This window comes from Accipiter gentilis, chromosome 17 (genome assembly GCF_929443795.1).
Source record: "Accipiter gentilis chromosome 17, bAccGen1.1, whole genome shotgun sequence".
NCBI lineage: Eukaryota > Metazoa > Chordata > Aves > Accipitriformes > Accipitridae > Astur > Astur gentilis.
This window is the reverse complement of record NC_064896.1, coordinates 26,393,835-26,418,919: the sequence shown is the minus strand read 5'-3', so window position 1 is coordinate 26,418,919 and position 25,085 is coordinate 26,393,835. Positions and strand designations below refer to the sequence as shown.

General features: G+C 40.5%; 2 protein-coding genes across 4 annotated transcripts in view; both read right to left on the bottom strand.

Annotated features, from left to right (window-relative positions):
• The window catches only part of TPCN2 (two pore segment channel 2), a 33,176-nt gene extending 30,458 nt beyond the window's left edge, over positions 1-2,718 (bottom strand). For both annotated transcript variants that reach the window (XM_049820845.1, XM_049820846.1), the window contains exons 1-2: positions 2,565-2,718; positions 288-352 (exon numbers count right to left, since the gene is read on the bottom strand). In XM_049820845.1, coding sequence (XP_049676802.1) covers positions 288-352; positions 2,565-2,676 — 177 coding nt within the window. In that variant the 5' untranslated portion in view covers positions 2,677-2,718. The remainder of the gene's footprint in view (positions 1-287; positions 353-2,564) is intronic.
• Positions 2,719-4,561: 1,843 nt separating this feature from the next.
• NADSYN1 (NAD synthetase 1) lies at positions 4,562-25,020 on the bottom strand. Of its 2 annotated transcripts, XM_049820559.1 has the most exons (21): positions 24,919-25,020; positions 24,578-24,638; positions 24,002-24,118; positions 23,075-23,128; positions 22,561-22,650; positions 21,610-21,661; positions 20,784-20,872; positions 19,175-19,292; positions 17,414-17,545; positions 16,565-16,639; positions 16,267-16,391; positions 15,995-16,043; positions 15,227-15,329; positions 14,376-14,544; positions 13,876-14,011; positions 12,283-12,389; positions 11,353-11,484; positions 10,803-10,872; positions 9,855-9,983; positions 8,956-9,132; positions 4,562-6,083 (listed from the first exon to the last, which is right to left on the bottom strand). In XM_049820559.1, exons 1-21 carry the CDS (start codon positions 25,001-25,003, stop codon positions 6,030-6,032), a joined length of 2,124 nt encoding a protein of 707 aa, XP_049676516.1. In that variant the 5' UTR covers positions 25,004-25,020; the 3' UTR covers positions 4,562-6,029. The 2 variants fall into 2 exon arrangements, with proteins under 2 accessions (XP_049676516.1, XP_049676517.1); XM_049820560.1 differs by lacking the exons at positions 4,562-6,083; positions 8,956-9,132 and having other exon boundaries at positions 9,860-9,983; positions 10,774-10,872.
• Between the last annotated feature and the right edge of the window lie 65 nt (positions 25,021-25,085).

Here is a 25,085-nt window from a genome sequence, read left to right as displayed (position 1 = left end):
CCAAACCGAAAACCACCCCACAAACCAGCATGTCTTTTGACAACCTTAAAGAGAAGACACTATCTATTTCATTGTGTGGAAAAACATGTTTCTCCTAGGCAGAAGTTCACTGAAACTTGCATACCACAGGAATTTGGATTTCTAATTTTGCTTTGTAAATCAATACAATATTACATGGAGTTACCCGAACAATGTTACCTGAACACATAAAAACTTAAAAGCTAGCGGAATGTGTGACAAATATCCAGCATAGGAAGCATAATAGCTAACAAATAAGTTATATTTACCTGTATTGCATCTTCAATAAATACTACAGCTTGATTTATATAAAGGTCATTATCAGTTCCAGTACCTATGAAGTTAAAAAAAAAAAGAAGCATCACTTGCTGTATTTTGGATAAAGCCTACAGCTTGCTTATTAGTTAACAGAAGCTCCACAATCGTGGTTCTCATGACAAAGGGCACTGTGCACAACAAAAAGTAAAGAGAAAGCTCCTGCCACGTTTGCTCTGTCAGCAGCACTGTGCATTAAATTAAATAAATAATAATCGTCTCAAACACATCATGCATCCTTCTGTATTTTGTGTACAGGTTCTCTCATGTTTAGCTTAAGTAGCTAAATTACACTAGTAGTTAAATAGCTATCACAAGACTGGAGTATTGCTATACAGAGAAAAGTCCCAAGTAACATGCATCGTAATGGAGCTTCAATCAAATTATTCTTTGACAAAGTGTACAGTCAAGTGAAGCTGGAAAAATCAGAGAATAGTATTCTAGGCATTTTTACTTTTGTTTAATAAAGGTACTGAGGTTTAGATCAATCTTGTTCTCCCCAAAACCAACAGATATCTCCAGTCAGATGAGAACAAAATTAAGCCCTTTTTTAATTTGTCCTGATAGTTATTATTATCATACCAAACAGATCGAGTTCAAGACACAGAAAGGGTGAAAATACACAAAGTGAAATAAAATATCACCAAATTAGTTACTACGCAACATTTCAAACCCCGTTACTAAGCAGTCCATATGAAGATGTATACATAAAGCATAAAGGGCAATCACTCGCGTTCACTTGAATTAGGACCTTTAAGTAACCCACCTGGCAATTAATACAACAAGAGAGACAAGGGCAGTTATGGCCAAAATGAGAAAGAAAAAAAAAAAAAGGGAAGAAAAAACCCCCAGAAAGCTGAGGGGGCTAGAGATACAAAAAATATGTGCTAGCGTAACCTTCCTACACCAGGGAAGAGGCCCAAGGAGCACTTCATACCTTCCCCTCTCAGGAGACGGCAAACACAGCACGGGACACAGTGAGAAAGAGTCAGTCCCAGGGCTAGCACAATGTTCTCCATGCAATGCCAGGAACACCACTGATCTGAGTCCCAGACAATTTTATGTTCCACATGATTCAGTGGCATCAATTTTCTACAAAGACTGCAAACAGTTTTTAAATGTCACTATTTATCTGAGCATAAGCAACAACACTGTACTGATTCTGATATGAACCACAGTGCAAAATAAGACTGAGCATAAACAGGAGACAAGCCAGGCTCATACAATGAAGATCTTACCTTTTCCAAGACATGACACACCAGTGAGATAAAAATAAAGTTGTTTAAAGGAACAGTATTAGTTAAAAGGATAGCAAGGACAGCAAAAGCTTTAGGTTCTTGGAGCACACACCAAGCCTAGCATAGATCCCAAGGATTTTGAAGGGGCAGAATCAAAGCAACTGTTCTTAATATAAAACAAAACCAGGGAAATTACCAAGAAATGGTTACTTTAGCAATTTCAGGGTTTTTTTTAAAAAAAACAAACAAACAAAAAAAACAACTAAACCCACACATTCTCCCTGCATGTTTCCAAGGATGTCCAATTTATTCTGCAATTCTTAGTCACAGCAAGTGACACTTAGTCACAAGTGATGATTAAAGTACTGCTCAGTTTGGGCGTGCAGGATCTCTCCGAGACCCCACTGCACTTTTGACACTGAACAAACAGGGAACAAAAAGAGAAGGTTCACGTAAATGATGCGATACCCTGAAAACAGAGAACCTGAGGTCACCAAAGGAACCTTTCCTGAGAGAACTGAGAAGTCTGACCTCTAACGTTCACTGAGTTAGAGAAAAAAAAAACTTGTAAGCACTTAAAAAAAAAAAAAAAAATCAAGCCTCAGGCTGAAGCAGCCCACGGCTTGTGCCTAAGGTCAGCGATAGCGGCTCGGTGCGTTCAACCAGCCAGGGCGGCCGCAGCGGGTCCCTCACAGCCGTCCCAAGGCGGAGCTGCCGGCAGCAGCAGCCGCCGCCGCCGAACCGCCGGCGGGCCGGCAGACCCCCGCCGAGCCCCGGCCCCACGGCAGGCCGGGAGAGGTTTCCTCCTCCGGTACCCGGCCCGCCCGCCCCGCTCCGGGCAGCGGACAAGCCCTGAGGGAAAGGCGAGCCCCCCCCGCCGCCGCCGCCGCCCGCCTCACCGCCTCAGGCAGCGGCTCCCTCAGCGCCGCGGGCTCGGCCCCGGGGCACGACCGCCGCCACCGCCCGCCCGCCCGCCTGCCTCACGGCACCCACCGTCCTCAGCAGCGGAGCGGGCACCGCCACCGGTCCGCCAGAGCCCCCGTCGCGTTCGCCAGCTCTGCGGAGGCAACAACGGCTCCGCCTCAGCGCCGGCTCCCGCCTCCATCGACAGCAACCGCCGCGTTCCCTCCGTACCGCCGCCGGCAGGGGATGGGAAGGGAGCGGGGCGGGCCGCTCCCGCCCTGGGCGGCCCCCGCCCGCTGCACGTGACCGGCTGCCGGGGGAGGGCGGGAACGGCGCCTCCTCCCGGCCCGGCCCGGCCCGTCTTCCCACCCCCCGGCCGGGTTCGCCGCCGGGAAACGGCTTCGGTCACGGCGCTGTCCCCTGACAGACCGCTGTCTCCCTCCGGCAGCAAAGAGGGCACCGTCTCCCGCCCCGGCAGCGTCCGCCGCCTCAGGAACTAGGATTTTTTTTTAGGCGGTCGGGGGTCGATGGAAGACGCGACGGTAAGTCTGTGGTAAAAAGTGGCGGTTCTTCACCTGAACTGACGAGAGCAGATCCCAGACGTCGTTTACGATTTAAAAAAAATATCCCTCAGGAGGAGTTGCGGCTTTTTTACCTCACGGTAGCTGTAAACTCGGTACCCTCGGCTGAGCCTACCTCTAAGCCGGTCACTGCCTCAGGGGGAGCTGCGGAAAACACTGCGGCCCTGTGGGGGTTGGGTTTAGCGCTTATGCAGAAAATAAGAGCCAGGATAGAAATTATTGCTTCCTGCTTGTATTCACTTACTCAAATGATCATTTACACCACTAGTCGCAGAAAGTACTTAATTTGTATTTAGTCACCTAGGCAGCCCAGAAGCAGCTATGGACTTAGCTTATGCTACTTTGACTGTTAAAAGATGCTTCACTTTTGATACTCGTCCCCTTTACCTCATGGTCCCCTTCGTACACACTTTCACCCTTCAATTTCATGAAGCTGCAATTGCAAAAGAGTCGATGTCAGCATAATTTGACAACTCCACCCTCTCTTCTGCCACATACTGTGAGCTATGGCAGCCTAATGATAAACAGGAAGGTGTATCAATCCCTCCTTTTGGTATTCCAACCTGAGAAGTAAAAGTAGGTCCATCCTCCACTCTTTAATTACCGAAGGGGTAGCTTTTGCCTTCAGCTGCAGAACTGATGGGTCAAAAAAAAATCACAGTTTTACACTGACTTCTGTGTAAGTCAGGGTACCATCCAGCCTTTTTGGAGAGCTTAAGATAAAAAGGAAAACTCCATGCCATCACCTTTACCATAATAGTCATCACGAGTAAAAAGTGAACAGCAGCAGTTACATGTTAGTTCCCATTCCCAGCAGACAGCAAAGCACTGATAAAATTGGGGTTAGTGTTGATAACAGTTGAACTAGAGGCATCAGGTGGAACAGGTACAGTGAAAATTTCAAGATAGTAAAAGGAAAGCAGCAGTGGACTGGTACAATCTGTATTCAGCACTAGCAGTTAAGAAATAAAATCCAATTTGCACACATGCCATAAGTGCCATTGCTAAGAAACACAAGTGTCCTTTCGCTAAGTGTCTGAAATATTCAGGGTAACCACAGTAACAGGGAACGCACATCAACTTGTATTATTTTTGCTATTATTTTTTATTTGAACAAAAGCAAATGTTTCCTTTTTTCCTCTTCTGTGATTCTCAGGAAAGAGAATCAACAACTTCAGGAAGAAAAAAAAATTAAGAAGCCTTCAAATATACAACAGATTCCTGAACTTCTGTTCAAAATTCATCCAATCCTGGCGGGAAAGGGGAAGTGGAAGGACCCAACTGACGGTAAAGGAAGGTGAATCTCAGCTAGGGTTTTACGTCAGACAAACATTCTTAGTACCAGCAACATCCACTAAGGTAAGTTAGCTATGTATTTAAAAAAATACTATATAATAAACCCACCAAGAACAATGCAGCGTCTTCAACCCCAAGTGAATCAACTCTGTCTTTGCGGATTGTGGAAAACAAACGTGTAGAACATGCTCTTTGGCAGACATTTTCCATTAGCACAATGTACGATCATTTTAACAAAAGTCTAGCTTGGCCTAAGCTCCCCTGGTGTTGCAGTTACAGCACTGTTTGCCCAGAATCCCAGAAATGCACTTCTTGTTTCCCCTATTAAAAGTGCACCTTTCAAATCAAATTAAGAAAAAGCAATGAAAATGGCCAAACATTAAATGAACAAGCAGAAAAGGGACTCAAGTGAAGGAACAAGCCTATCCTTGTACCTTTTTTATTGTTCCACAGCACTGGACACATTTAAAAGATCAGTGAAGTTAAAATAACTTTTTACAAACAGTAGGTGGAAGGTGGGTAACAAACTAATTGAGCTCTAAGGAAGCTGGCTTTATACTTCATTCTGCAATACTCACTCCGTTCCCAGATGTTTTACACCCAGCGAGCTTGATTCCAACAGTAAAGGGATTACGTGGGCAAGTCCAACCACTCATTGACGGCAGTCAGTGATAACGGATCACAGCTCCTGGACAGGCAGCACCAGAGCATATAGGAATGACAACAGTGGCATGGATACCAAACTCGTGTCCTCTCTATTCAAGATACCATGCACCATAAGACATTTTTTATTTCAGGTATGCCAAGTTACCCTTACACATCAAAAATGCCAGGAGGAAAAAGACACCATGCAAACTTTATTCAAAATCCTTAAAATACAGCTGAAGATCTTGGAGAGTAATAACAATCAGACAATCCCTGAACATCCTGATGAAGTAAGTATTACTCCTCTCTGAGAAAATTAAGTCAGAGATTTTAAAGTTAATTGCCACAAGTTACACAGCAAGTAGATGCAAAACCAAGAAGCTGAACTCTAATTTGGATCCAGCTAACAAGGAGACTACCCATCTGCTTCAAGTTAGACATGCTTCCAATATCTGCCGAATTAGACCTTACATGGCCATTCAAAACACTGGATCAGTCTACATAGCCAATGCTAGATAAATAAAAACATTTAAAATAAGAACTGAGTCAATTAGCATTATAAAATTACAAGTTTATTGCAAAGTAAAATGAGTTTTTCCTCTCAACAGCACATGCCAGAACTGTTAAAATTTTATACTTTCAGCTGAATGTTACTCAAAAATCATATCCAAATTACTTAAGCCAAACTTAATATTTGTATGTGTATTCACTTTCACAGAACACTACCCTGCATTTATTTATGACTGATGGGCTTATCCAAATATTTGCAATTAAAGGCAATTAACTCCAGTAGTTGAAGAAAATTCTTAATAAATGATTCCTTAGCCAAACTATGGTTTAAGTATATTGGGAACAAAATGGAGTCAATTAAAAAAAAAAAGGAAAAAAAAAAAAAAAGGACCTCATTACAAATACCATTTACAATGGTCATCTCAACAATTGTTTGGGTCATCTCCGCTCATCATCACAGTATACTCCAGTTTTGAACATTCTGCTTAGCAAATTAATTACCGCAGTTAAACAAGACAGCAGATCAGTCCACATCTTCAGCTACAGAAATTCCTTCCTTTTTTTCTAGCTTGGATACCTGCCAAGTTAAAAGGAAACTGATTCAATAGTAAAAAATAAGTTTGTGTTTAATGTCTCCTGTCTTTTCAGGCTTCCATCACAAAACAGTGTAGAGCCCAGATTTACCAGGAACTGACAGTGGGATACACTGCAGGGGACAACTGAGCTGAACAGGGTGTTCAGTTGCAGTCAAAAGAGAAGGTCAAACTTTCTTCCCACCCACTCCCTTAACCTCCCCTCAGCTGCATGCTCCCGTCAGTTCCTAGTTTTTTGTCAGCTTGGTGACTTCATTTGGCTGACCAAGGAGCGAGACAAGCACCAAAGCCAGCCAAGAAGCCAGGAGAGACAGGCAGGGAGGCAAGATTGCCCCTTTCAGTGACAGCTGTCAGATCAGAGCAGGCCATAACCTGGAACCCTGCCCGTAACAGAGAGCCTAGAATAATTAAAATGAACATAGAAAATGCTTTTCATGCACACATACACAATTTTATAAAACTGACCTTCACTGATCTTAAAAAAAAAGGAATTACCTTAATTAAGCTAAGCTGTTGTTAAGACTAACAATATAAATAGTTTCAGAAAGAATTCTACAAATTCATGGAGGATAGACCAAGAGCACAAAGTAAACACGATGTTCTGCACGTTATCACTAACTCTGGAAAATTCAGTTCTACATTCCCCAAATCTATGGGCATATAAAGGGAGGGTCGTATTATAAATTCCCTGTTCTTATGTTCTTGCTTCAACATCTGCTACGGGTCATGAAAGTGATGCACAAAGATACTTAGGTTGATAAATCTTTCATTTTGACCAAACGCAGCTAATGTTGTGGTATGACCAGTAAGCACTGGAAAAAGCAGAAGACAGGCTGCAGATACATAATCCTTGGGGGTAGATGTGCCAGCTTTCTTCTGAACTATGTCACAGTTCCTTCAAATTATGCCAGCTATTAAAACTCCACTGAACATTTTGGCACCTAGAAATTGTTAAAGTGCATGCTCTGAGCACGCATCCTTGACCTCAGGCATAACTCAAAGGCAGAAGCTACAGACAGTGCTACTGGAGTTCCTAGGATTGCTCTAAACCACTAGAAATTTCATCAGCCAGGTGGAACCTTCAGCTAGGTACAGCTGAATGACATTAAGACTCCAAGGGCAAATCCGGCAATTCGCAGCAAATGCTATGATCTCAACTTCCTCCTACCCCTGTTCCTTCTGCAGCAAATACAGAGGGAATTTTGGACTCCAACAGTGGATAAATAAATTGGCTTGACTACACTACAAACATGCAAAGTAGAAAAGTACTTTCCACAAATCCAACAGATTTCTCTACCATTAGCACTCCAAACCATTTCCCTTCACCAATGAAATCAAGCTGTAACATGACTCTTCTACAGGAAAACCTGGCATTACCTAACTAAAGGTGTTTTTTATGTCATTTAGAGTTTATTCCTTATTTTCACAGTCCTGTTACTACGCCAGAAAAAACTTTAGTGCTGATGAAGTCCCAGGAACATAATTATCAGTGAGACATTGTCATAGAGAGGGATTGTCTTGGGAATTACAATTGTGCTGAATATGCACAATAAGTAGAAACTCTTACAGTATTCCCTTTCTTGAATAGGGCAGATTTGACTCACATTATTGCAAGCCATTAATTTTCAGTCTTGCAAAAAGCTATGCGTAAAAATGAGTTATCAGTTCAGGTTACTGCTGAACTTTTATCAGTTCAGGTTACTGCTGCCTACATAACAGATTCTTCCCCAGACTTGACTCCCAGTTTTCAGGAGTAAGTTGCAATGGCTAGTACCCTTGCATAGCACAACTGCTATTACATACAAATCTAGTTAAAGAGTGTAACAATATCCTGTATCATTAAAAGAACTTAATCACATTTACTGTAAGCATAAAATAATTATATTTTGGTCCAGACCCTACAAAAATATTTCACCCAACTCCCACTGAGGCCAAAAGAAATTTTGTCCTGGACTTCGGTAGGAAAAAGTCCAAAACGATGGAAAAAAACCCACCATGCAGAGCAACAAAAAAGCACTGCACGTGGCAGCTTTTATCCTAGGCTTCAAGGTAATAAAACACTATTACAGCATGTCTGGCATTTCACAGACGAGGGAATTAATATTTTATTACATATATAAACATATCCTTAAAAGCAACTGAGGTGTAAAAATCTCTGGCAGAAAAAACTTCAAGGTGCTAAAATTCTTCAGCCCAGAACTTTTTGCCTCAAAAAAATTCATTAAAATAACATCAAAGGTGTGACTAAAAACTACAAAAAGCTAAGCACTGTTCCCATAGTTGCCTAAGCCCCTCCACACCTCACAGTGCTCAAACTAAGCACTGTACCATTAGTGTTGCTGTATTTGAGCAAACATGTATTTGCAAGTCAACTGACTTGAAGGTTCGAAAAAGGTATTGTTGTAGAAGCAGGTGGGAGAAGCATTCACAATGAACTGCTGCCTCTTACTGGCTTTTCCCACACAGATGTAGGTCAAGTCTTAATCCCGTGATTAAACAGATCCCTTCAGACAGGTCCTGAACTGAAACCGAAACACGTAAGCTTGTTCTCCGCATTAGCACAAGATTTCATGAGTATGGGTACACCCATTAGTTTCTGGCCTCAGTTCATATATCTCTTGTTCTTCTTCTTCTTGCTTTCCTAGCAACATGACAAGCTGTACTTAAAAACCAGCCTACACTGAAACCAGAGAATTCTTAGCCTCACAGTTATGAGAAAAGAACAGTCACAGTTATTTCTGTAATAACTATTTTCCTAAATGCTAGTTGTCTTTTGCTAGGGATTCACTGGAACTGGGCTTGTCCCATTGCGAGGACTTCAAATATAAAACCATACAAGAAGTAGAGGGCATTTACCTGTTTATCTATACACCTAAATTGCCAGGACCATGTGGTGTTATAAAGGAAAGGCCTCAGGTCAAATCGATTGTCATCTGGACTGTAGTTTTCAGCATGGTAGGAAGGAGTCAGGGTGGTCATTTTATGTCTGTTAATGGAATACATCCTGAAGAAATGCTTAACCTTTGATGCCACCTGGTGTACAAAGAATATAGCTTTTAATGGGATGAAGATTCTTAGTATTTAAAAGTTTAGCTAAGAATGTGTTCTAGCTTTACACATCCATTTTCTTTCATTAACATTTACATAAATTACCTACCATAACTAGTACGAATCACTGTGGATGACCCTACATATAAGAGGCATTTAAGACCATTTTCAGACACCCCCTCGGTCTCCACACCTAACATTTACCAATAAGGAAGTGCCTTGTAAGAAATCTAACAGTAAGCACTAGCCCCTGCAACTCAGGTGATAATCTGAACTTTTTCCTTCATGCCCAAGAAAAGAAGAACTGCACAACAGCAAAGCAGATACCTCTTCAGTGTAGATAGCCTTTCAAAGCAAGCCATTTTCTGCCTTAGAAGACATAACCAAAGGCTTCAAAAGTAGTTAGCCATGTATATTTCAGAGAATAATTTTCCCCTGAGGGTATAGTTCTGAAGTAATTGTTTTCAAATTACCCAGTCACTGTTCTAACAATTTGCAACACAGACAACAAGCTCCATTAATTTAAGAGATGCATACCAGTTTTTCCAGCATATTCTGCTACAGTTGTAGAACGAACTCTAAACACAGAATAATTAAACTACCCCTTTCAGTCAAAAGGAACTCTGCTTGACCTTTTTCCAGATACACTCTACTTTGGCAAAGACATTACATGATTTGAATTTTTTAAATTTTTTTTAGTGTATTACCTCTCTTGGAGTACAAATTTCCTTCCACATATTAATCAGCTTACAGAACATACTGTACGGTCCAGCCTTTGCAATTTTTCTTAATTTGCCATAGATTGAGAGCTCTGCATACGTCATCCCCATATCTGCCTGAAATCACACACACAGAAAGTCACTGGAAATCTTTACTATGCAAACTATAATTAATAGTTTTGTGGAGCAATTAGAATAACCCAGTTTAATCAAAGAAACACCAAAATGAAATGGCCAATGATCAAAAAGACAATGAGATAGTAATATTATGAGCAGAAGGGAAAAAAAAAAATGGAAGCTCTCTGAAATGGGAGATTTTAAATTGTTCCATGAATGTATTTGATTTGGCCAGTGAAAACATTTCTTTCCTGAGATTTGTTCATTTTCCCTTCTAGGGAGCTTAAATGTAGTGTGTATCAGTAAGGTAAGGCCAAATGAAGAAAACCACTAATTCTAGTTCAGCAACCCTTTGCTTTATCATAAAGAGTTTTACAATACCCTACCATTAAATATCCAACAGCCCTTAGAGGTAGTTGTTAGGCTTACCAGCCCTCTCTTATCCAAGTGGACAGCAAAGAAAAGGACAGGGGAAGAAAAGGAAGGGCTTTGCCACCAGTCGTTTTAATAGCAGTAAGGCCCTAACTCTCTTCTGATATTAAGAAAATTTAAAAAAAACTGAATTTCAGAACAGCCATCTTTCTAAGTGCCCCAAATATAAAAGCATCCAAAAAAAATGTTAATTTTCTGTTTCAGAAACTGTCGTCAACATAGATAAGGCTGGTATGGGATAGTAGTGCCTTGTCAGCAGCTTTAAGACTGTTTACAACATGCTTGTCAATAAGCATGGATACATACAAGAGCAAACAATAGTTACTGGACAACAAACAAATTTTGGGATAAGGCTTACCAGAGCATTTTAAAGTCACTGCCCATTACCTCATCAGTTTGAGCCACTTGTCCATCCACCAGGGGCTCTAACTCTGCAGTGGGTGGAGCTGACATGATACTGTAAGAAAAAGGTAAAAAGAAAAAACATGAATTCTATCCAGTCTCATGAGTACTAGTTAACAGACAGTCTGGTTTGTTAAAAATCAAATGCTTTATTCAAAACATTTTCAGGGCATAAGCTGCTAAAGAATTAGGTAACTCTAAAGAAGTGGTACTTGCAAGTTGTTCCACGTTTAAAAAGCAATGCTTTATACCAAAAATGTAAAGCATTTGGTTCAAACAGTTCCTTCAGTGGAATTAACAACACAAATGCTTGCATACAGTAACTCCTATAAGACTGGTGGTATTTTCAGCACCCAACAGTTTACATTGTGTAAACGTACACAATCATTTAAAAACAGAGGGATATGCAGAATGCTTTATTAGCATTTGCAATATTACTGCAGCTTAGCTCTGTTCGTAGAGAAAACCAAACCGTGAAGTCCACAATATGCTGCATACAAATACAGTCACCAAATATCACTGCTTCACTATTCACCTTCTGAGGGCTGTGAGCTGAAAATTTTCAATGCAGTATTGTATGAAGTTCTTCAGATCAGTCTTGCTGATTCCACCAATGGGATTGATATCAGCACTTGAGCAATCATACTTCGTCAAGTAACCTCGGAGACTGAGCAAGAGAGGAAATTTTATATAGTAATAGTAAATAATAATGTAACATTAGCATAATATGTAATAGCTTATACTAGAGAGCACATATATGTAGTATAAAGACAGGGAGAAACAGACTGCATATTGCTAAATGTATTTATACGTAAGGGCCAAACACATCCAGCTACAACAGGGCCATTCTAAAGCCATGAAATTGCCAGGAGAAGAAAGACAATATTTTAAACAATTAGGAAGCATTACAAAACTGCCCATGCTACGGTGATACATTTGATGCAAAACAATTAAAATACTGTCCTGACCAATTAAAAAAATAAACCCCCAAACCCCATAGATTCAGCACACACTACTTTCATAGATTTAGAGGTTATCAATCCTACAATCTTATGGCGACTGCTTTAATCTTCAAATAGTCAGCTCTAATAACAGTACTCCAGATTTTTAAAGATCTATTTTTCAACTCAAAGTTCACAACTTAATTCCTAATACAGTTATTGAAAATACAACAAATAACAGATTTGAAAGTTAACCTGTCAACTACACAGGCAAGCTCTACTGAAAACAGCTAAGGAAGGAACAGCATTTTATTGGAAAACTATGACAATGCTTTGGCTAAACTTCTGAAAAATACACAAATTTACATTCAGGCCAATTCAACTATTTTCAGTAATTTCACTGCTATCAGTGTATTCTTAGCTTGTTACCTCTTCTGAGGTACACTGGGATTTGGTAGAGTTGCAAGGAAATGAAGTGACCTGTTCCCAATTCACCTGGTTTTAGATTTGTAACTTTCACCAACCTTTCATCCACATTGGCTGATCCTAGCACGAGAAGTCCCCCTGGCATCCCACGAGTCCACAGTGTCAGCTGAGCAAACAGGTAGGCAAGGACCATTCTTATTCTAGCCTGCAAAGCAAAAAGAAAAATAAAGCAAATTTACAGAGCAGAATAATATCTTCCCAATCACTTTTACTAATCAATTCCCAAAACAAACCCATAAAGAACAAAATGGGAGAGGGGTAAGTGTAACTGCAAGAAGGATGGTCTTGTGGAGAAGATGCCGAACACACGTAGGAAAGCCAGGTTCAATATCCGCTACTGGCACAAATTTACATGACTGCCAAGTTTATTCTACTCTGAATTGCAGAATGGGGAGTAGTTGCCATTTTCTACCTCCTACAAGCACTAATAAGGATCCGTGAGGGATGAAGTATGCAGATGAACCATCTGTCTACCATGCCCTTTTGTGGAGTATTAGACTAAAGGGATTTATTTACATAAAATTTGTAAAAAGTTCTCTTTGCTTTCGTTCCCATCCTGAAACCCAACTTTTTCCAAGGATGGCAACAATACTGAACAGAACTGAGATTTCATCCTCCAGCTCTAGGCACAATTGTGTGCGATGTTAAGCAAATCGCCACACTCCCCTGTGACTAAAGCCTATCCCATTGCCAAAAAGATGATAAAAGGATTCAGTGTTGGCTTCCAGAGGAGACAGCTGGCTTTCTCCAGTAATAGCAGGGGAAGAAAGATCAAGTCCTCAGCTAACAAAAACTATCAAACACGATAATCAACATTTAGGCAGAATTAAAACAGAGTTGCTGGTTATGTTGGAAGCTTTTAAGAGTAGGCCAAAAAGAAAGCTATCAAGACAACAAAATCTACAACTGGAGCCAGGGACTAGAAGTAACTAGGCAACTATGTTTTCTGTGATTCTGTAGGATACATACACCAGCACTACCCAGGCACAGCACCAATCTGTTCTGACACAATGAAAATACATAACTGGAAATGTGTATTTGAGCTGCTTTTTATAAGCCTTTTGAACATTAAACACCTTCTGATGTAAAAAAACTTTCTACCTTCTAAAACTGAGGACATCTAGGAATTGGAGTGGGTAAGCTTGACATCTCACGCAGAGCCTTTTAAAGGCTGCTAATATTCACCAGAGGAAAGTCTCATATACATCAGCAATATTTTTGAGTCTTGAGCTGCCACAATCATACTGGACTCAAACTCAACTATTAGAATACCTTGCCGCTCATTTTCCTGACCTGGCAACTTTCTCTTGGGATGCTCTTCTAAACAGCAACTAGACCAATGCTATTGATGAGATACAGGCATGTACTATTTCCTCCTGACCAGCTTATAAAAGACACAAGCAGTAATTATCTTGGTCTTCTCCCGAGTTATGTGGGATTGTAGATTTCTGCTGCAGCTAAGCGTTTACTGGAAGCCCACGAATCTTCAGGGACACACCACAAGTAGTTCAGGTTTTCAAAGCAATGCAGACGAAGGGGCCCCTTGTTACTTTACCATTTTGTAGTCTTTCAAAAAAAAAAACCGAAAAAAACAACAGGGTCTGACTTGATTCAGCCTACATGAAACACACCTGCACATTCTGGAGTGCCAGGTTTTCTCTGCTGCTCCCTCCGTAGACAGAAAAACAGGGAGTTCGACCTGTCACCATGCTGAAAATTCCCACAATAGCTTTCACAGCCGCATCTATGTTCAGATTGATGTGATAGCTGAGAAGAATTCAAGCAGAAGTGACTCAACTAGCACAATCTGACTATATAAAATAGCATTAAAAAAAGCAAAAGCCCCACCCATCAAATGATGTTTTAAGGCTGCTATCATCTCAGATCTGGTATGAAGACACTTAGAAAAGAATAACACTTTCCAGAGTCTGTTTCCAAATTTCCATGTCCTTCACCAAATGCTTCTACGTTTGCCTAACATTTACAAACTTATATAATAATGTCTGTAATACTCCTGCTTAACACACCTACTATTCCTCTCCTACTTTTTCCCATTTTAAGAGTTTAAAAGTTTTACATGAAAGTCTTTGCCAGAATGTGATTTTTTTTTCCAGCACTTCTCAACTTGTACCTGCCTATTTGCTCAGCCAGAAGTTTAGCCCTGTTGCAAGTATCCTGGGAGGAGTTCTCACTAGCCATATAGCAAGTGGTAAAGACACGCTTGCAAAATTCTCGAGGATCCTCAGGGACATAGGTCTCATCATTCACAATCTTGCGCGCATCAGCCAGCACATCCACATCTGAGGACAAAGCAAAAGAAATGGAACAAGAGTGGAAATTGTTTCACTCCTGCTATCCAGGATATGTAAGTAACTTTTATGTTTCTTGTATTCCAGTTAAGATTTACACTGCCCCTCACAAATAAGACAACTCCATCATCTAACTCCCCAAACATATTTTCATATATCAAATAAAAGACTTACTGATATTGCTCCTAATTTTGAACACAGAAATATTAAATCCTTTTGTTTTATACCTTAAAGAAACTTCATAGAAAATACGATCCAATATGTACAAAGGCTTAGCTATATGCGTATAGTCTATTTCAAGCCAGTTTCAGAGCTTGAACCATGCCTAACCATGTTTTGTAGTGCAGAATTTAATAGGAGAAGACTCTCATGATTAACTGAAATCCCAAAACTACATCAGCCAATATTCTGAACGATACTCTAGACAGAAACTAGTCTGAGTTCCACATCCAATTCTTGAACCCAAAATGAAAACTATTAAGCCAATTCAAAGAACCTGAAATCTGGACGCCCGTTTTTGCTGGAATTTCTGAACAGATACAAAAGGATCCCACTAGAACAACTGGGCAAGAGTCTACCATTAATGACCTCTTGCATCTGTTGCACCCAGCTAATATTAACTTGTTCATAACCATTAGTAAGCACGGCTGTCCAGACATGCATATCTACTTACTTCCATTCTTGACTGCCAGGCAAACCTGGTGACACATAGAGTATACTATGCAAGCTGTAGCAGAGCTGTCAATTCCACCACTAAGAGGTAGGAGAAATCCTGCCTTGAAAATAGAACAAGGAAAACATTCCAAATAGCAAAATTAGAAAAATATATATTCTACCATTCACAAACATACTCTTGTAAAAAAATTACACATGCATTGTTCAAGTCTGCTTATATTCTACTGAGGAAAAACAAACAAACCAGACCTAGCAAACCCTCTTAACTCTCACTGACTGGATAATCAAACAAGTAGTCAGTGTAAACCCTTTGGCTATAAAAACTTCCAGTATGTCTTTACCCTCTAGTAAGACTGAAGAGCTAATAAAAAGGATGAAATTTTTCATCTATATTTCACTATTAAACTGAATTACTAGTTCATGTCACTCTGCTTATTTTAAACATCTCCATTATGCCACTGAAATATTTTCCTTACTGGAAAAAACAGTGTTTCAAAGAAAAAGAAATCCCCTTTATTAGGTAAGCTTGACTGTTGCTCTCAAAGAAAGCATGATTCCTGAGGAAAAGGTCTGAAGAGCATACTGAAGTCACACTTTGCGTACAGGTTTTAAGTCTGAATGAGCTACCAGTGAAAAACTCAAACCTGGCACCTTGGACTAACATCACTTTGCATTAACGACAGCACAGGATAGCAATGTGTACTGTCCCTACGGCATAGGAGATGATGCGTATGCCAAGGCAAAGAGCAAAAACAGTTGTTCTTACCTGTTTGCTGCGCCTTAAATAGTCCCAAAGCCAACATGCAGGGCCAAGGCTGAAATTACAAAAAATGCTTATTCCAACAGGGTTATGGGGTAAGACCTAAGCAAGTCAACATATTTACTGTGGTCTTCCAGCGAGATGCTTTCTTTACTTAAATATAAATAAGATCTTATATTTATCTCTTTTTTTGTTTGTTTGTTTGAGTTTTTGAGTTTGTGGTTTTGGTTTTTTTTAATCAAAATAATTTTCAAGCAACAGATTCATTATGTGCTTACCTGATCTCTTCCTCAGGACTATGATGTCTCCACTGGATTGGCATACAAGTAGGTACAGCTACATCATCAGAACATGACAGAGCAAAATTCACTTTTACCCTGGGATAAGGATTCACTTTACTTGCCTAAGCAATAGTACAAAAGAATTGGGAAGATATCAATTTTAATGTAGCACATACCTATAAAATATCAGATCTATAGAATACTGCAAATATCAAGACATGCAACTACTTTTTAAATTCAGTAACTATTCAAACTTGGCAGAGTTTACAAACATCACCTCCGTAAAGATTATTACCGCTAAGTTACGAGATGAAATCTCTGCTCTGTAACTTCGAACGTCCTCCAGGTCCAGCGTGGCAACCAGCACCTCCTATGGAAAGGCTTTCAACATTAGATTAATTCTACACAAACAGATAAACAATGTTTGCTAGGCCTGGACTACAAAAACGTTGGGGAAGAACGCATGCGACTTTTTTCAACACAGATTTTTATGCTCACTTCACAAGTAATTTTTGACTCAGTAGAATTACTTCCATTACAAAGCAAGCACAACTGACTCATTTCACCGAGTACACTAGGATGCTCATAAACCGCAACAAGTTTATAGCGCTTGTCAGATGGGTGAACAATAGGTTCACCATCCGTTGGGGCAAAGCACAAGAGGAAAAGGCAAGAAGCATACTGGGGGAAGAGATTAATTTGGCACATAATGTGAGGAAACCTACAGCTTTGATGACAGATCTACCGAGAAAGGGCTCTTTGAAGTGAAGCTCAACCTATTAAACATTTTGTCTACCAACTTGGGTCATAATTAGAACACCGCAATCTTTGCCCTTTTTTTCTTAGACAAGGGAATATAAGTTAACAGGGTCTGTCCTAAACATGGTGACTGCATATGCAAACATTTTCATGAAGTTCCTCCACTGTGACAGCTCTTCCTCGCTTGCAAAAGCAGGAGAGCTACTGTAGATCAGGTCTGGGCAGTTTGACTAGGAAAAACTTTGGATCTAGGTGAACAGCATAGCAAAAATACATCTTTTTTAGTCTAGAGACATGGACCTAGTAGCTGGAACGTCTGCATAGCGCATAAATGTAGCCATGCTAATTTCAGCTGTAAGTAGCAGCTATAGGTTGAATATATTACCACATCATCGAGTGAAAACTGGGATCCTTGTGCAACTGTTTCTCCATTCATTGAAATCATGGCACAGCCATCATAATACAGACGATCACCATCACAGCCTTTCTGGTTAGCTAAAATATATATTCCACCATTCTAGGGGGAAAACAAACACGCAGACGAAAAAATGCTTTTCAGAATACAGCACCTGACAGAATGTTAAAAGACAAAATTATTTCTCTGTTCCTGTCCTTCTTACAATCTTCCTCTGTCTTTACATTGTGAATGATTTATGGCTGGGACTCTCTCCTGTCATTTGAAAAAGTACTTTGCATGTGATAGACATGACAGAAACGAGTAATTACATAAGTAAATGTAGTAAGTGAGCTCTATCCCTTCCACAGTCGGAAGACAGGAGTCTTCTGTTATTAGCAAGAGTCATTCCCTTAGCCCAAATAGAGAGGCTGCTCTAAATTTAAATTCTAAGTTCAAACAGAGATCAAGAAAAGCAGGAAGATGATGACAGAAGCTGTGTTTGGGTATCTGAGGACAGAGCAGATACTGTTAAATATAACCAAAGCATGTTGACAAAGCAGTTGTACAAATCAAACATTTTGCACAGTGTAATACACATTCATTACTTTTTGTCCCCCCCATCACTGTTAGACAGGATTACGGTCTAATAACTAAATGTCTTCTCTTCTCTAAAATAAACAGAACTTTCAAAGTAGAAGAATATAATATATTTTAAGAAGATGGCAGTGGGGGAAAAAAATCCATGAAGTCTGACTTTAAACACTGATTTCTATTTCCCCTTCCCGATAGTTACCGGTATTCCTCTCCAACATAATGTTGCTATGTGAACAGGGAAACTGTCATTTTAAGGAAACTAAAGAGACTTTTGGATGCTTTTGTATGTGCCAGGAATTTGTTGACCAAATTACAAGCTGGCAATGAGCTGCCAACTCAGTACACAATGCATATGGAGGGAGACTGTTTAGGCACAGATAACTACAGGGAGCAGCCACTGGTTGTTTGCCCTTTGTGCAGAAGTGCATTCAACAACACCTTTCAAGCTGGTTATACTCTCTGTGCAGTGGATTCAGCATTTCATACTTCCAATTACTGAAAGTCAATTACCCTGATTAACTATTTTCTATCCATTATAGGAGTGCGATATTTTTTTTCTTCAATGTCTAATGGAATTAAGATGGAGGACATCAAATGCATTTTTGGAGCATCAGTCGCCAGAGCTGGGAGCTACCAAACTGTTTTAATGTATTCTGACTCTTCTTTATAGATGTGCATGAAAGCTAGATGATATAGTTGGCATGCCAGTGCAGAACTATGAGGTCCCATGCAACCAGGAGTTCCCCCTGCACACACACAGGTATCTCCCCTATTCCCATGCAAATACCAAATGTCCTCTCTTCTAGTCTGCTGCTCCACAGACCAGACAGAGCTGACCTGCAATCAAACAGCCTCTGGCATTTGGGGTCACAGAGCTGGAAACAAGTTACAGCGCTTCACATTACAGCGTGATATTTAGCGGGGTGTGCCAAAGAAGTACAGTCCCCCAGCCAGAGAGCTCTTCTCCTATAGCTGATTCAATCAGGGAAGGTAATTACAGGTAAGAAAACAAGAAACTAACAAGGACAGTCAAGGTCCCCACACTCATGCTATGTCCTGTCAAAGGAGAGGACACTGTTTTGAAAACCAAAAAAAAAAAAAAAAAAAAAAGAGGTGCATAACCAAGAAGTTAATATTTTTTTTTTAAGCTTATACCTTTGCTGTGGCAGAATTCACCAAATCCACCCGGGTGTGAGCCTTCCGCAGCACATGGTGACTCCCTGAAGAGTTAGTGAAAATTTCCACACCATCAAGTCCCATTTCAATATGAGGGCTGTTAAAGCAGAGGGCAGAAAAAAATTCAGCTGGCAATACTATGCTATGAAGGCTGCAGGTATCATTTAAAACCACTGACAAATAAAAACATCTATGTCATTGTCAGTTTTCTGCATGTCTTAGCTCAAACAAGGATAGGACTCTCAAAAACATCTGTTTTCTTGCATGGCCTGACTCTTCCAAAGACCAGCAGTGGTTGCAGAGGGCAGAAGGGCTTTTGCTCATTCTGTTCTAAATAAAATGCCTTCTACTTTACTCTGTGGAAGCTTGGGTCCCAGGGAAAGAGAGAATAAGACAATCTTGGTCTGAAAAGGTAACATGGAGATACTCTTGCAAGGTCAGTTGTCCCATTTTCCTTCTCTCTCAGTAAACCCAAAAGCATAAAAGCAAGCAGAACCACAAGAAGGAAAAGACTTTTACTGTTTTTTGATTTTTCCACTGTCAAAAGAAGGAAATACTAAAAAAAAAAAAAAAAAAAAAATCACATCTTTGCCTGTAACATGCCACACCTTCTGCAGTTACAAAGAAGTGAATGTCTGTAACTGGGAGATTTGGAAAAACATCGGGAATATTTTGTTTATTTTCTGTTAACTACAACAGCTTTCATGCAGCTGTATCTCCACCCCACATCAGACCTTTATGGATGGGATCTTCTTTGTGGTAGGGAAGAACTTTAAATTGCAGCGGGAACTAAAATAACAACAGGAAATATTACTTAAGGGCACTAGGCTTTGCTTTCCCTTAGTGACCTTTTGTTGTTTCCTTCTGCATTGTCTTTATGCATTCTCTGATGCTTGATAAAAAATAAAGCAGAAGGATTAAGCTAACAGCTAAATAGAAAAAAACTTAAGTGATACATCTCAAAGTGATGTTGCCTAGAAGCCTATGCTCTAGCTTGTCCAATATAAGAGAGCTAAATTTGTCTCTTAAATGGAATGCTTTGGAGGACTTGGTCAAAGCCAAAAATAAAAAGAATAAAGTAGATAAAAAGAATAAAGTAAATAAAAAGACCTACTAGTACTCTCAAATTTTTCAAACTAGGCACAGTAAGTGGGAATAATACAGGATTATATCTGCTAGACAAGACTGATAATACAAATTGATGCAAAATAACTTTGTCACTTTGACCCTAGATCAAGTTACAGAGATGGATCCAGAGAGGACATTTCAACACCAGGTTGAACTAAAAGCTGAACAATGTCTGGAATGAGAGCACTATTTGTCATTTGTTTCCTCACGTTACCTTTTTCATTCCGCTTCTTCTCTTTTCTTTTAGTTTAAGTACCTAAAATTTCTTTTGCCACCCTGCATCTAGCCTAGTGAAATCTTCCCCATGATGTATTTATTGCTCCTAATTATATTTTACCTTACTGGCACTTTCTGAAAGATATACTACCTGGAAGAATAATAAGCAGAATTTTTCAAACATTTATTTCAGGCAGATCCAGAGTATGTTTTCATTTACTTTTCATTTCTTCTTCTCCTTTACCTGTTTGGTGCCCAGAGTTCTTCGCATATTTCTGTCCCTAGGCAGGTATCTTTGGTTGCTAGCACTGCATCCCCAAAAGGAACAGTTTCCTGAGAAAAAACAAGAACATCCTTACCCACATGTAATAGAAGAATCTATTCCATTCAAAAAGTTTACTACAAATCTAAAAAAAGTATAAAATTGAATACTCACTTCTGTGAAATGAGTGACACAGTATCAACCACATTACACCTTCCTTCATTATACACCAAGCTAAAAAACCAAAGCTCTAAACTGCAAATCTCTGTACTGAAATTTTGTGGTGACATTTCAGTAGTATTAAGATCCAGTGCTTTGCTTCAGGACAGGACAACTGCTTTTGAGTTAAACAATCTACAAAACAGATACTGTCTTTTGCTAGGAATCACACACATGCTTTAGCGGGAAATAACCTAAGTTTTAGACCCTTCCGGATCGAGAAGATTAATTTTTTTTAATTTTATTTTTTTACCTCAAAACATATACTCATTTCTAGTCTCAAGCACAAATAAACTCTGTACCAGAACTGTGCAAAATAAGACAATCTTCAAGGTCCTGTATATATAAATAACTGAGGCAAATTTAAAATGTACTTGTTTTGCTGCCAAATATTAATATAAACAAGATTAAATTATGCTCTCATTTAATCTAACTGAGAGCCATCACTGAAACCTATGAATTTGCAACATGACTGACAACCGAATTTGGCATACTACAGTTTTATGCCACAAATTCTATTCATTTAAATTACGGAATCTGGAAGATGCTAAAGTTAAAAAGAAAAGAAAAAAATCCTTTACAAACTTACCTGTCCAGTCACTTCCTGAATTATTCTGGGTAGAAAATACTCCTCCACATGCCTAAAGCAGGTTTATAGGTTGTGAGTACATCGTTCTCTAAATCACAGCATAAAAACTGATTCTAATCTCCGCATTCTATCACCTTCTAACATTGATTAAAGAAATTGCACTTCAGTTGTACAGGGCTGTGTTGTGTTTAAAAAAAAAAAAAAAAAAAAAAGGACCTTCGTACTTTCTGTGAAATTATTCAGAAACGTTAAGACTATAAGTTAGCAACATCCCACTTTGCTTCAGAAATGCATGGTAAACAACACTCCATCCTAGCTATAAACTAGACCTAACAAAGAAGACACCATGCAAGCCAAATACCAAATAAAAGTTTCTCTTTTTGCAGTGTTACTATGTGAGTAAAGCAGAACTCATCTGGAGTTGACTGAGGTTAAGAGGACAGATGCTCAGGGGCCCTCTCAGAAATGCTTTACTGAGACCATCAAGTTAGAACCATTCTCTGACTACTAGATGAGCGCACAGCACCAGAGATGAGCATCAAGCGTCTTTTGCATCATCATAAGGTACGTTGCTTTCATCCTCTGCAGTTGTTAAAATACTGACAGAGCGCATCCATTTCACATTGTTTTCCAGTTTAATATTGAACAGGATGCAGCAATCAAGCAGATAAACACAGGCTCTTCCAATCCTGAACTGCATATAGTTAGAAAGTAGACACAAGGAAAATGACACTACTACACTGGCTGCAGGATCGTTCAGCCAAACTCTTCCTTCCAGCTCAGCAATTCAGAGTTTCACTGTACTTAATAAGCTTTCTAAATGAGCTTCAATTAGGTAGCTTAGCTGACTGTCTTGCTGCTCACCCTGTAGCAGCATTGATGGATTTCTATAGAGATTTCAATCCTTCTGCTGTGGCTGCAAAAACACAATTTTAACAGTAGCTGGCCCACCTTGCTTTGTTCCACGGGGTAAACCATCTAAGTTCCCTGTAGTTTCCTGCATTTGCCAGTGATATTTTTGGTCTGATCAGAAGAATTTTCCTTAAAACATAAAACAGAAAGGGCAAGTTAAGACCAGATGTACAGCCAAACAAGACTAAATAAAAACACTGATCAATACCAACTCTTTTTTTCTATTATGATGTATATTAAACAACTACTACATACAATAATTTTTTAAGTTTCTGTTTGCAGACTTAAGGTTTTTTTCCTGGAGCCTTTCAGAAGGCAGTGGAAATTTAGTTTCTACAAATTCAAAAAGCAAAAATAGATAATAGAAAACATTAGCTGTCTCTCTAAAGTTTGGCAGATAGGAAGACAACTCCATTACTCTACATAGCACTGAAGAATCTTTCTTGAAGGCCAAACAAGTCTCTGAAAGGATACATTAATGTATTGTCTCACAAAATGCATAAAGAACTTACTTATTATAAAATACTTATTTAAAAAGAAAAGAACTACTTACTTATTTAGAAAGATCACTCGACAATTGTAGCGAACATTTCTGTGCAGAACAGGCCTGTGAAAATAAGAAGGAAAGTTACCAGTGGCTAAGTTCATTAAATGAAGTAAAAACCGGCTACAGAATCTACTTCACTGCACAAAAACTACTTTTAAGACAACACTTCTACACTGTATCACTAAAGGGAATCAAACAAAACCATATATGAAGTTTTAGCTTCTAATGTTTTAATTCAAGTAGTTGTTTGCAAAAATCAGAGTTACTGACCATTCTGTTGGTCTCAGATACATCAACAGCTGCCAGATCACTGGCATGCCTCATAGACCCAAGCAGGCCAGAAGAATCCCCCTGGCTACCTTATTTAATCAAACCTGACTGCCTGCGATACTACCAGGCTAGTTCAAAATAAAGCTAGCTTTACACATTCATACCAATACTAAAACAAGTAGGTGTACGTACGTTAATTTTACAGTTATAATTTATCCCTGTTCGCTGCCAGTACGTGACTTGCAACGGTTTCAGTGGTTTTGACATATGGGTATGTTGCTTAAAGATGCCTGTCAGTCAAAGCAAGTTACGTGAGCCCTGACATTCCTGAAAGAGAGTAAATCTATGAAGCCTTTTGCATTATGTATAATACAAAGTCTTACCCATGGCAGTAGGGCCCAGCCATTAAGGTTCCCAATAAATAACTGTAATTATCCTATTTCTCTCTTGAAGGGCTCAACCACCAGAAATCTCTGAAAGGACTATCTTTCAGAAAGTGTTTTGCACGTCACAGTCCTAGTCATGGTAAGCAAAAGGGAAAGCAGCGCAGTGCCTAAGATGTGTTTAAAAGTTTGGCACAGAGCCCTGGCTACCCAGAAACACAGGAGGGGAACCATTCCTAAAGACCTACCCCTTTATCCCATTTACACGAAAAAAACTTACATTCCCACATCACAGATAATATCTTGAGTTGCTGGAGACTCCAAAAGCTTTGCCAGAACTTGAAACGAATGCAAGAGCGTGTCAGACTCATAATAGTGATCCGAGCAGCCGTAACCACTGCATACAAAAACATAAGAAAGAAAAAATTCAGCCAACGTCAGTACCAGAGATGAGGGACCAGAACTACTCCAGGCACGGGACACCTCATCCACACGGGCAAATTATACACAACATGCAGAAGCAGCTCAGTCAACATCATCCCTCCCGACAGCATTTAAAACTCGGTGGCACCGCTGGGATATTCCCTTCAAGAGCAGCAGCCTGGGCCTAGGCGGAATTCAAAGCACTGCAGTTTCTGCGAAGGGAGACTCGCTGAAACAGGTCACAAATTACCGGTACCGGCCACGGTTCCAAGACAAGAGAACCAATCTTCTGCTTGCAACTACAACGTTCTTCTTTCCACTGACAGCCGCATGCTTTGGGCATTAGGGTACTACGTGCCTGATGTTCTTCCTGACCGCTCTGCGGGAATTCACCGGGAACGTACCCCACCCAGAACCCGCAAGGCGCTCTCACCAGATTTCGAGCTCTGGACCGAGCCGGTACCGAGCTCCTCGCCTCTTTGCGATGTCGATACCTGGAAGAACGGTCGGATTAAAAGCCCGCCGGACGCTCAGGCCCGGCCCGGCCCACCCTGCCCTGCCCAGACGCCCCCCGGCCGCCGGACCCGGGGAACCGGACCGCATAAAACAGGCCCGGTCTCCGCTGCCGCCCCGACCAGAAACGCGCGGAGGGAGGAGACGCTTCCCGACGGCCTGGAGGCGGGGGGGGGGGGGGGGGAAGCCAGCGGGCTCCGGCAGAGCTGGAACCGGGCGCCCGCGGAGCAAAGCCGGTACCGCCGCCGCCGCCCCACTCACTCCTGAAAATCCTCTCCAGGTTGCCCTCAAAATCCAAGGCCCACTGGTTGAGGGCGCAGGCGGCCACGCTCACCGCCCGGCCCATGGCCGCCTCCCCGCCGCTTCCGGGGCGCGGCGGGCCCTTCCCTCCCGGCGCCCGCCAGTGGCCGGCCGCGTCGTTGCGGCGG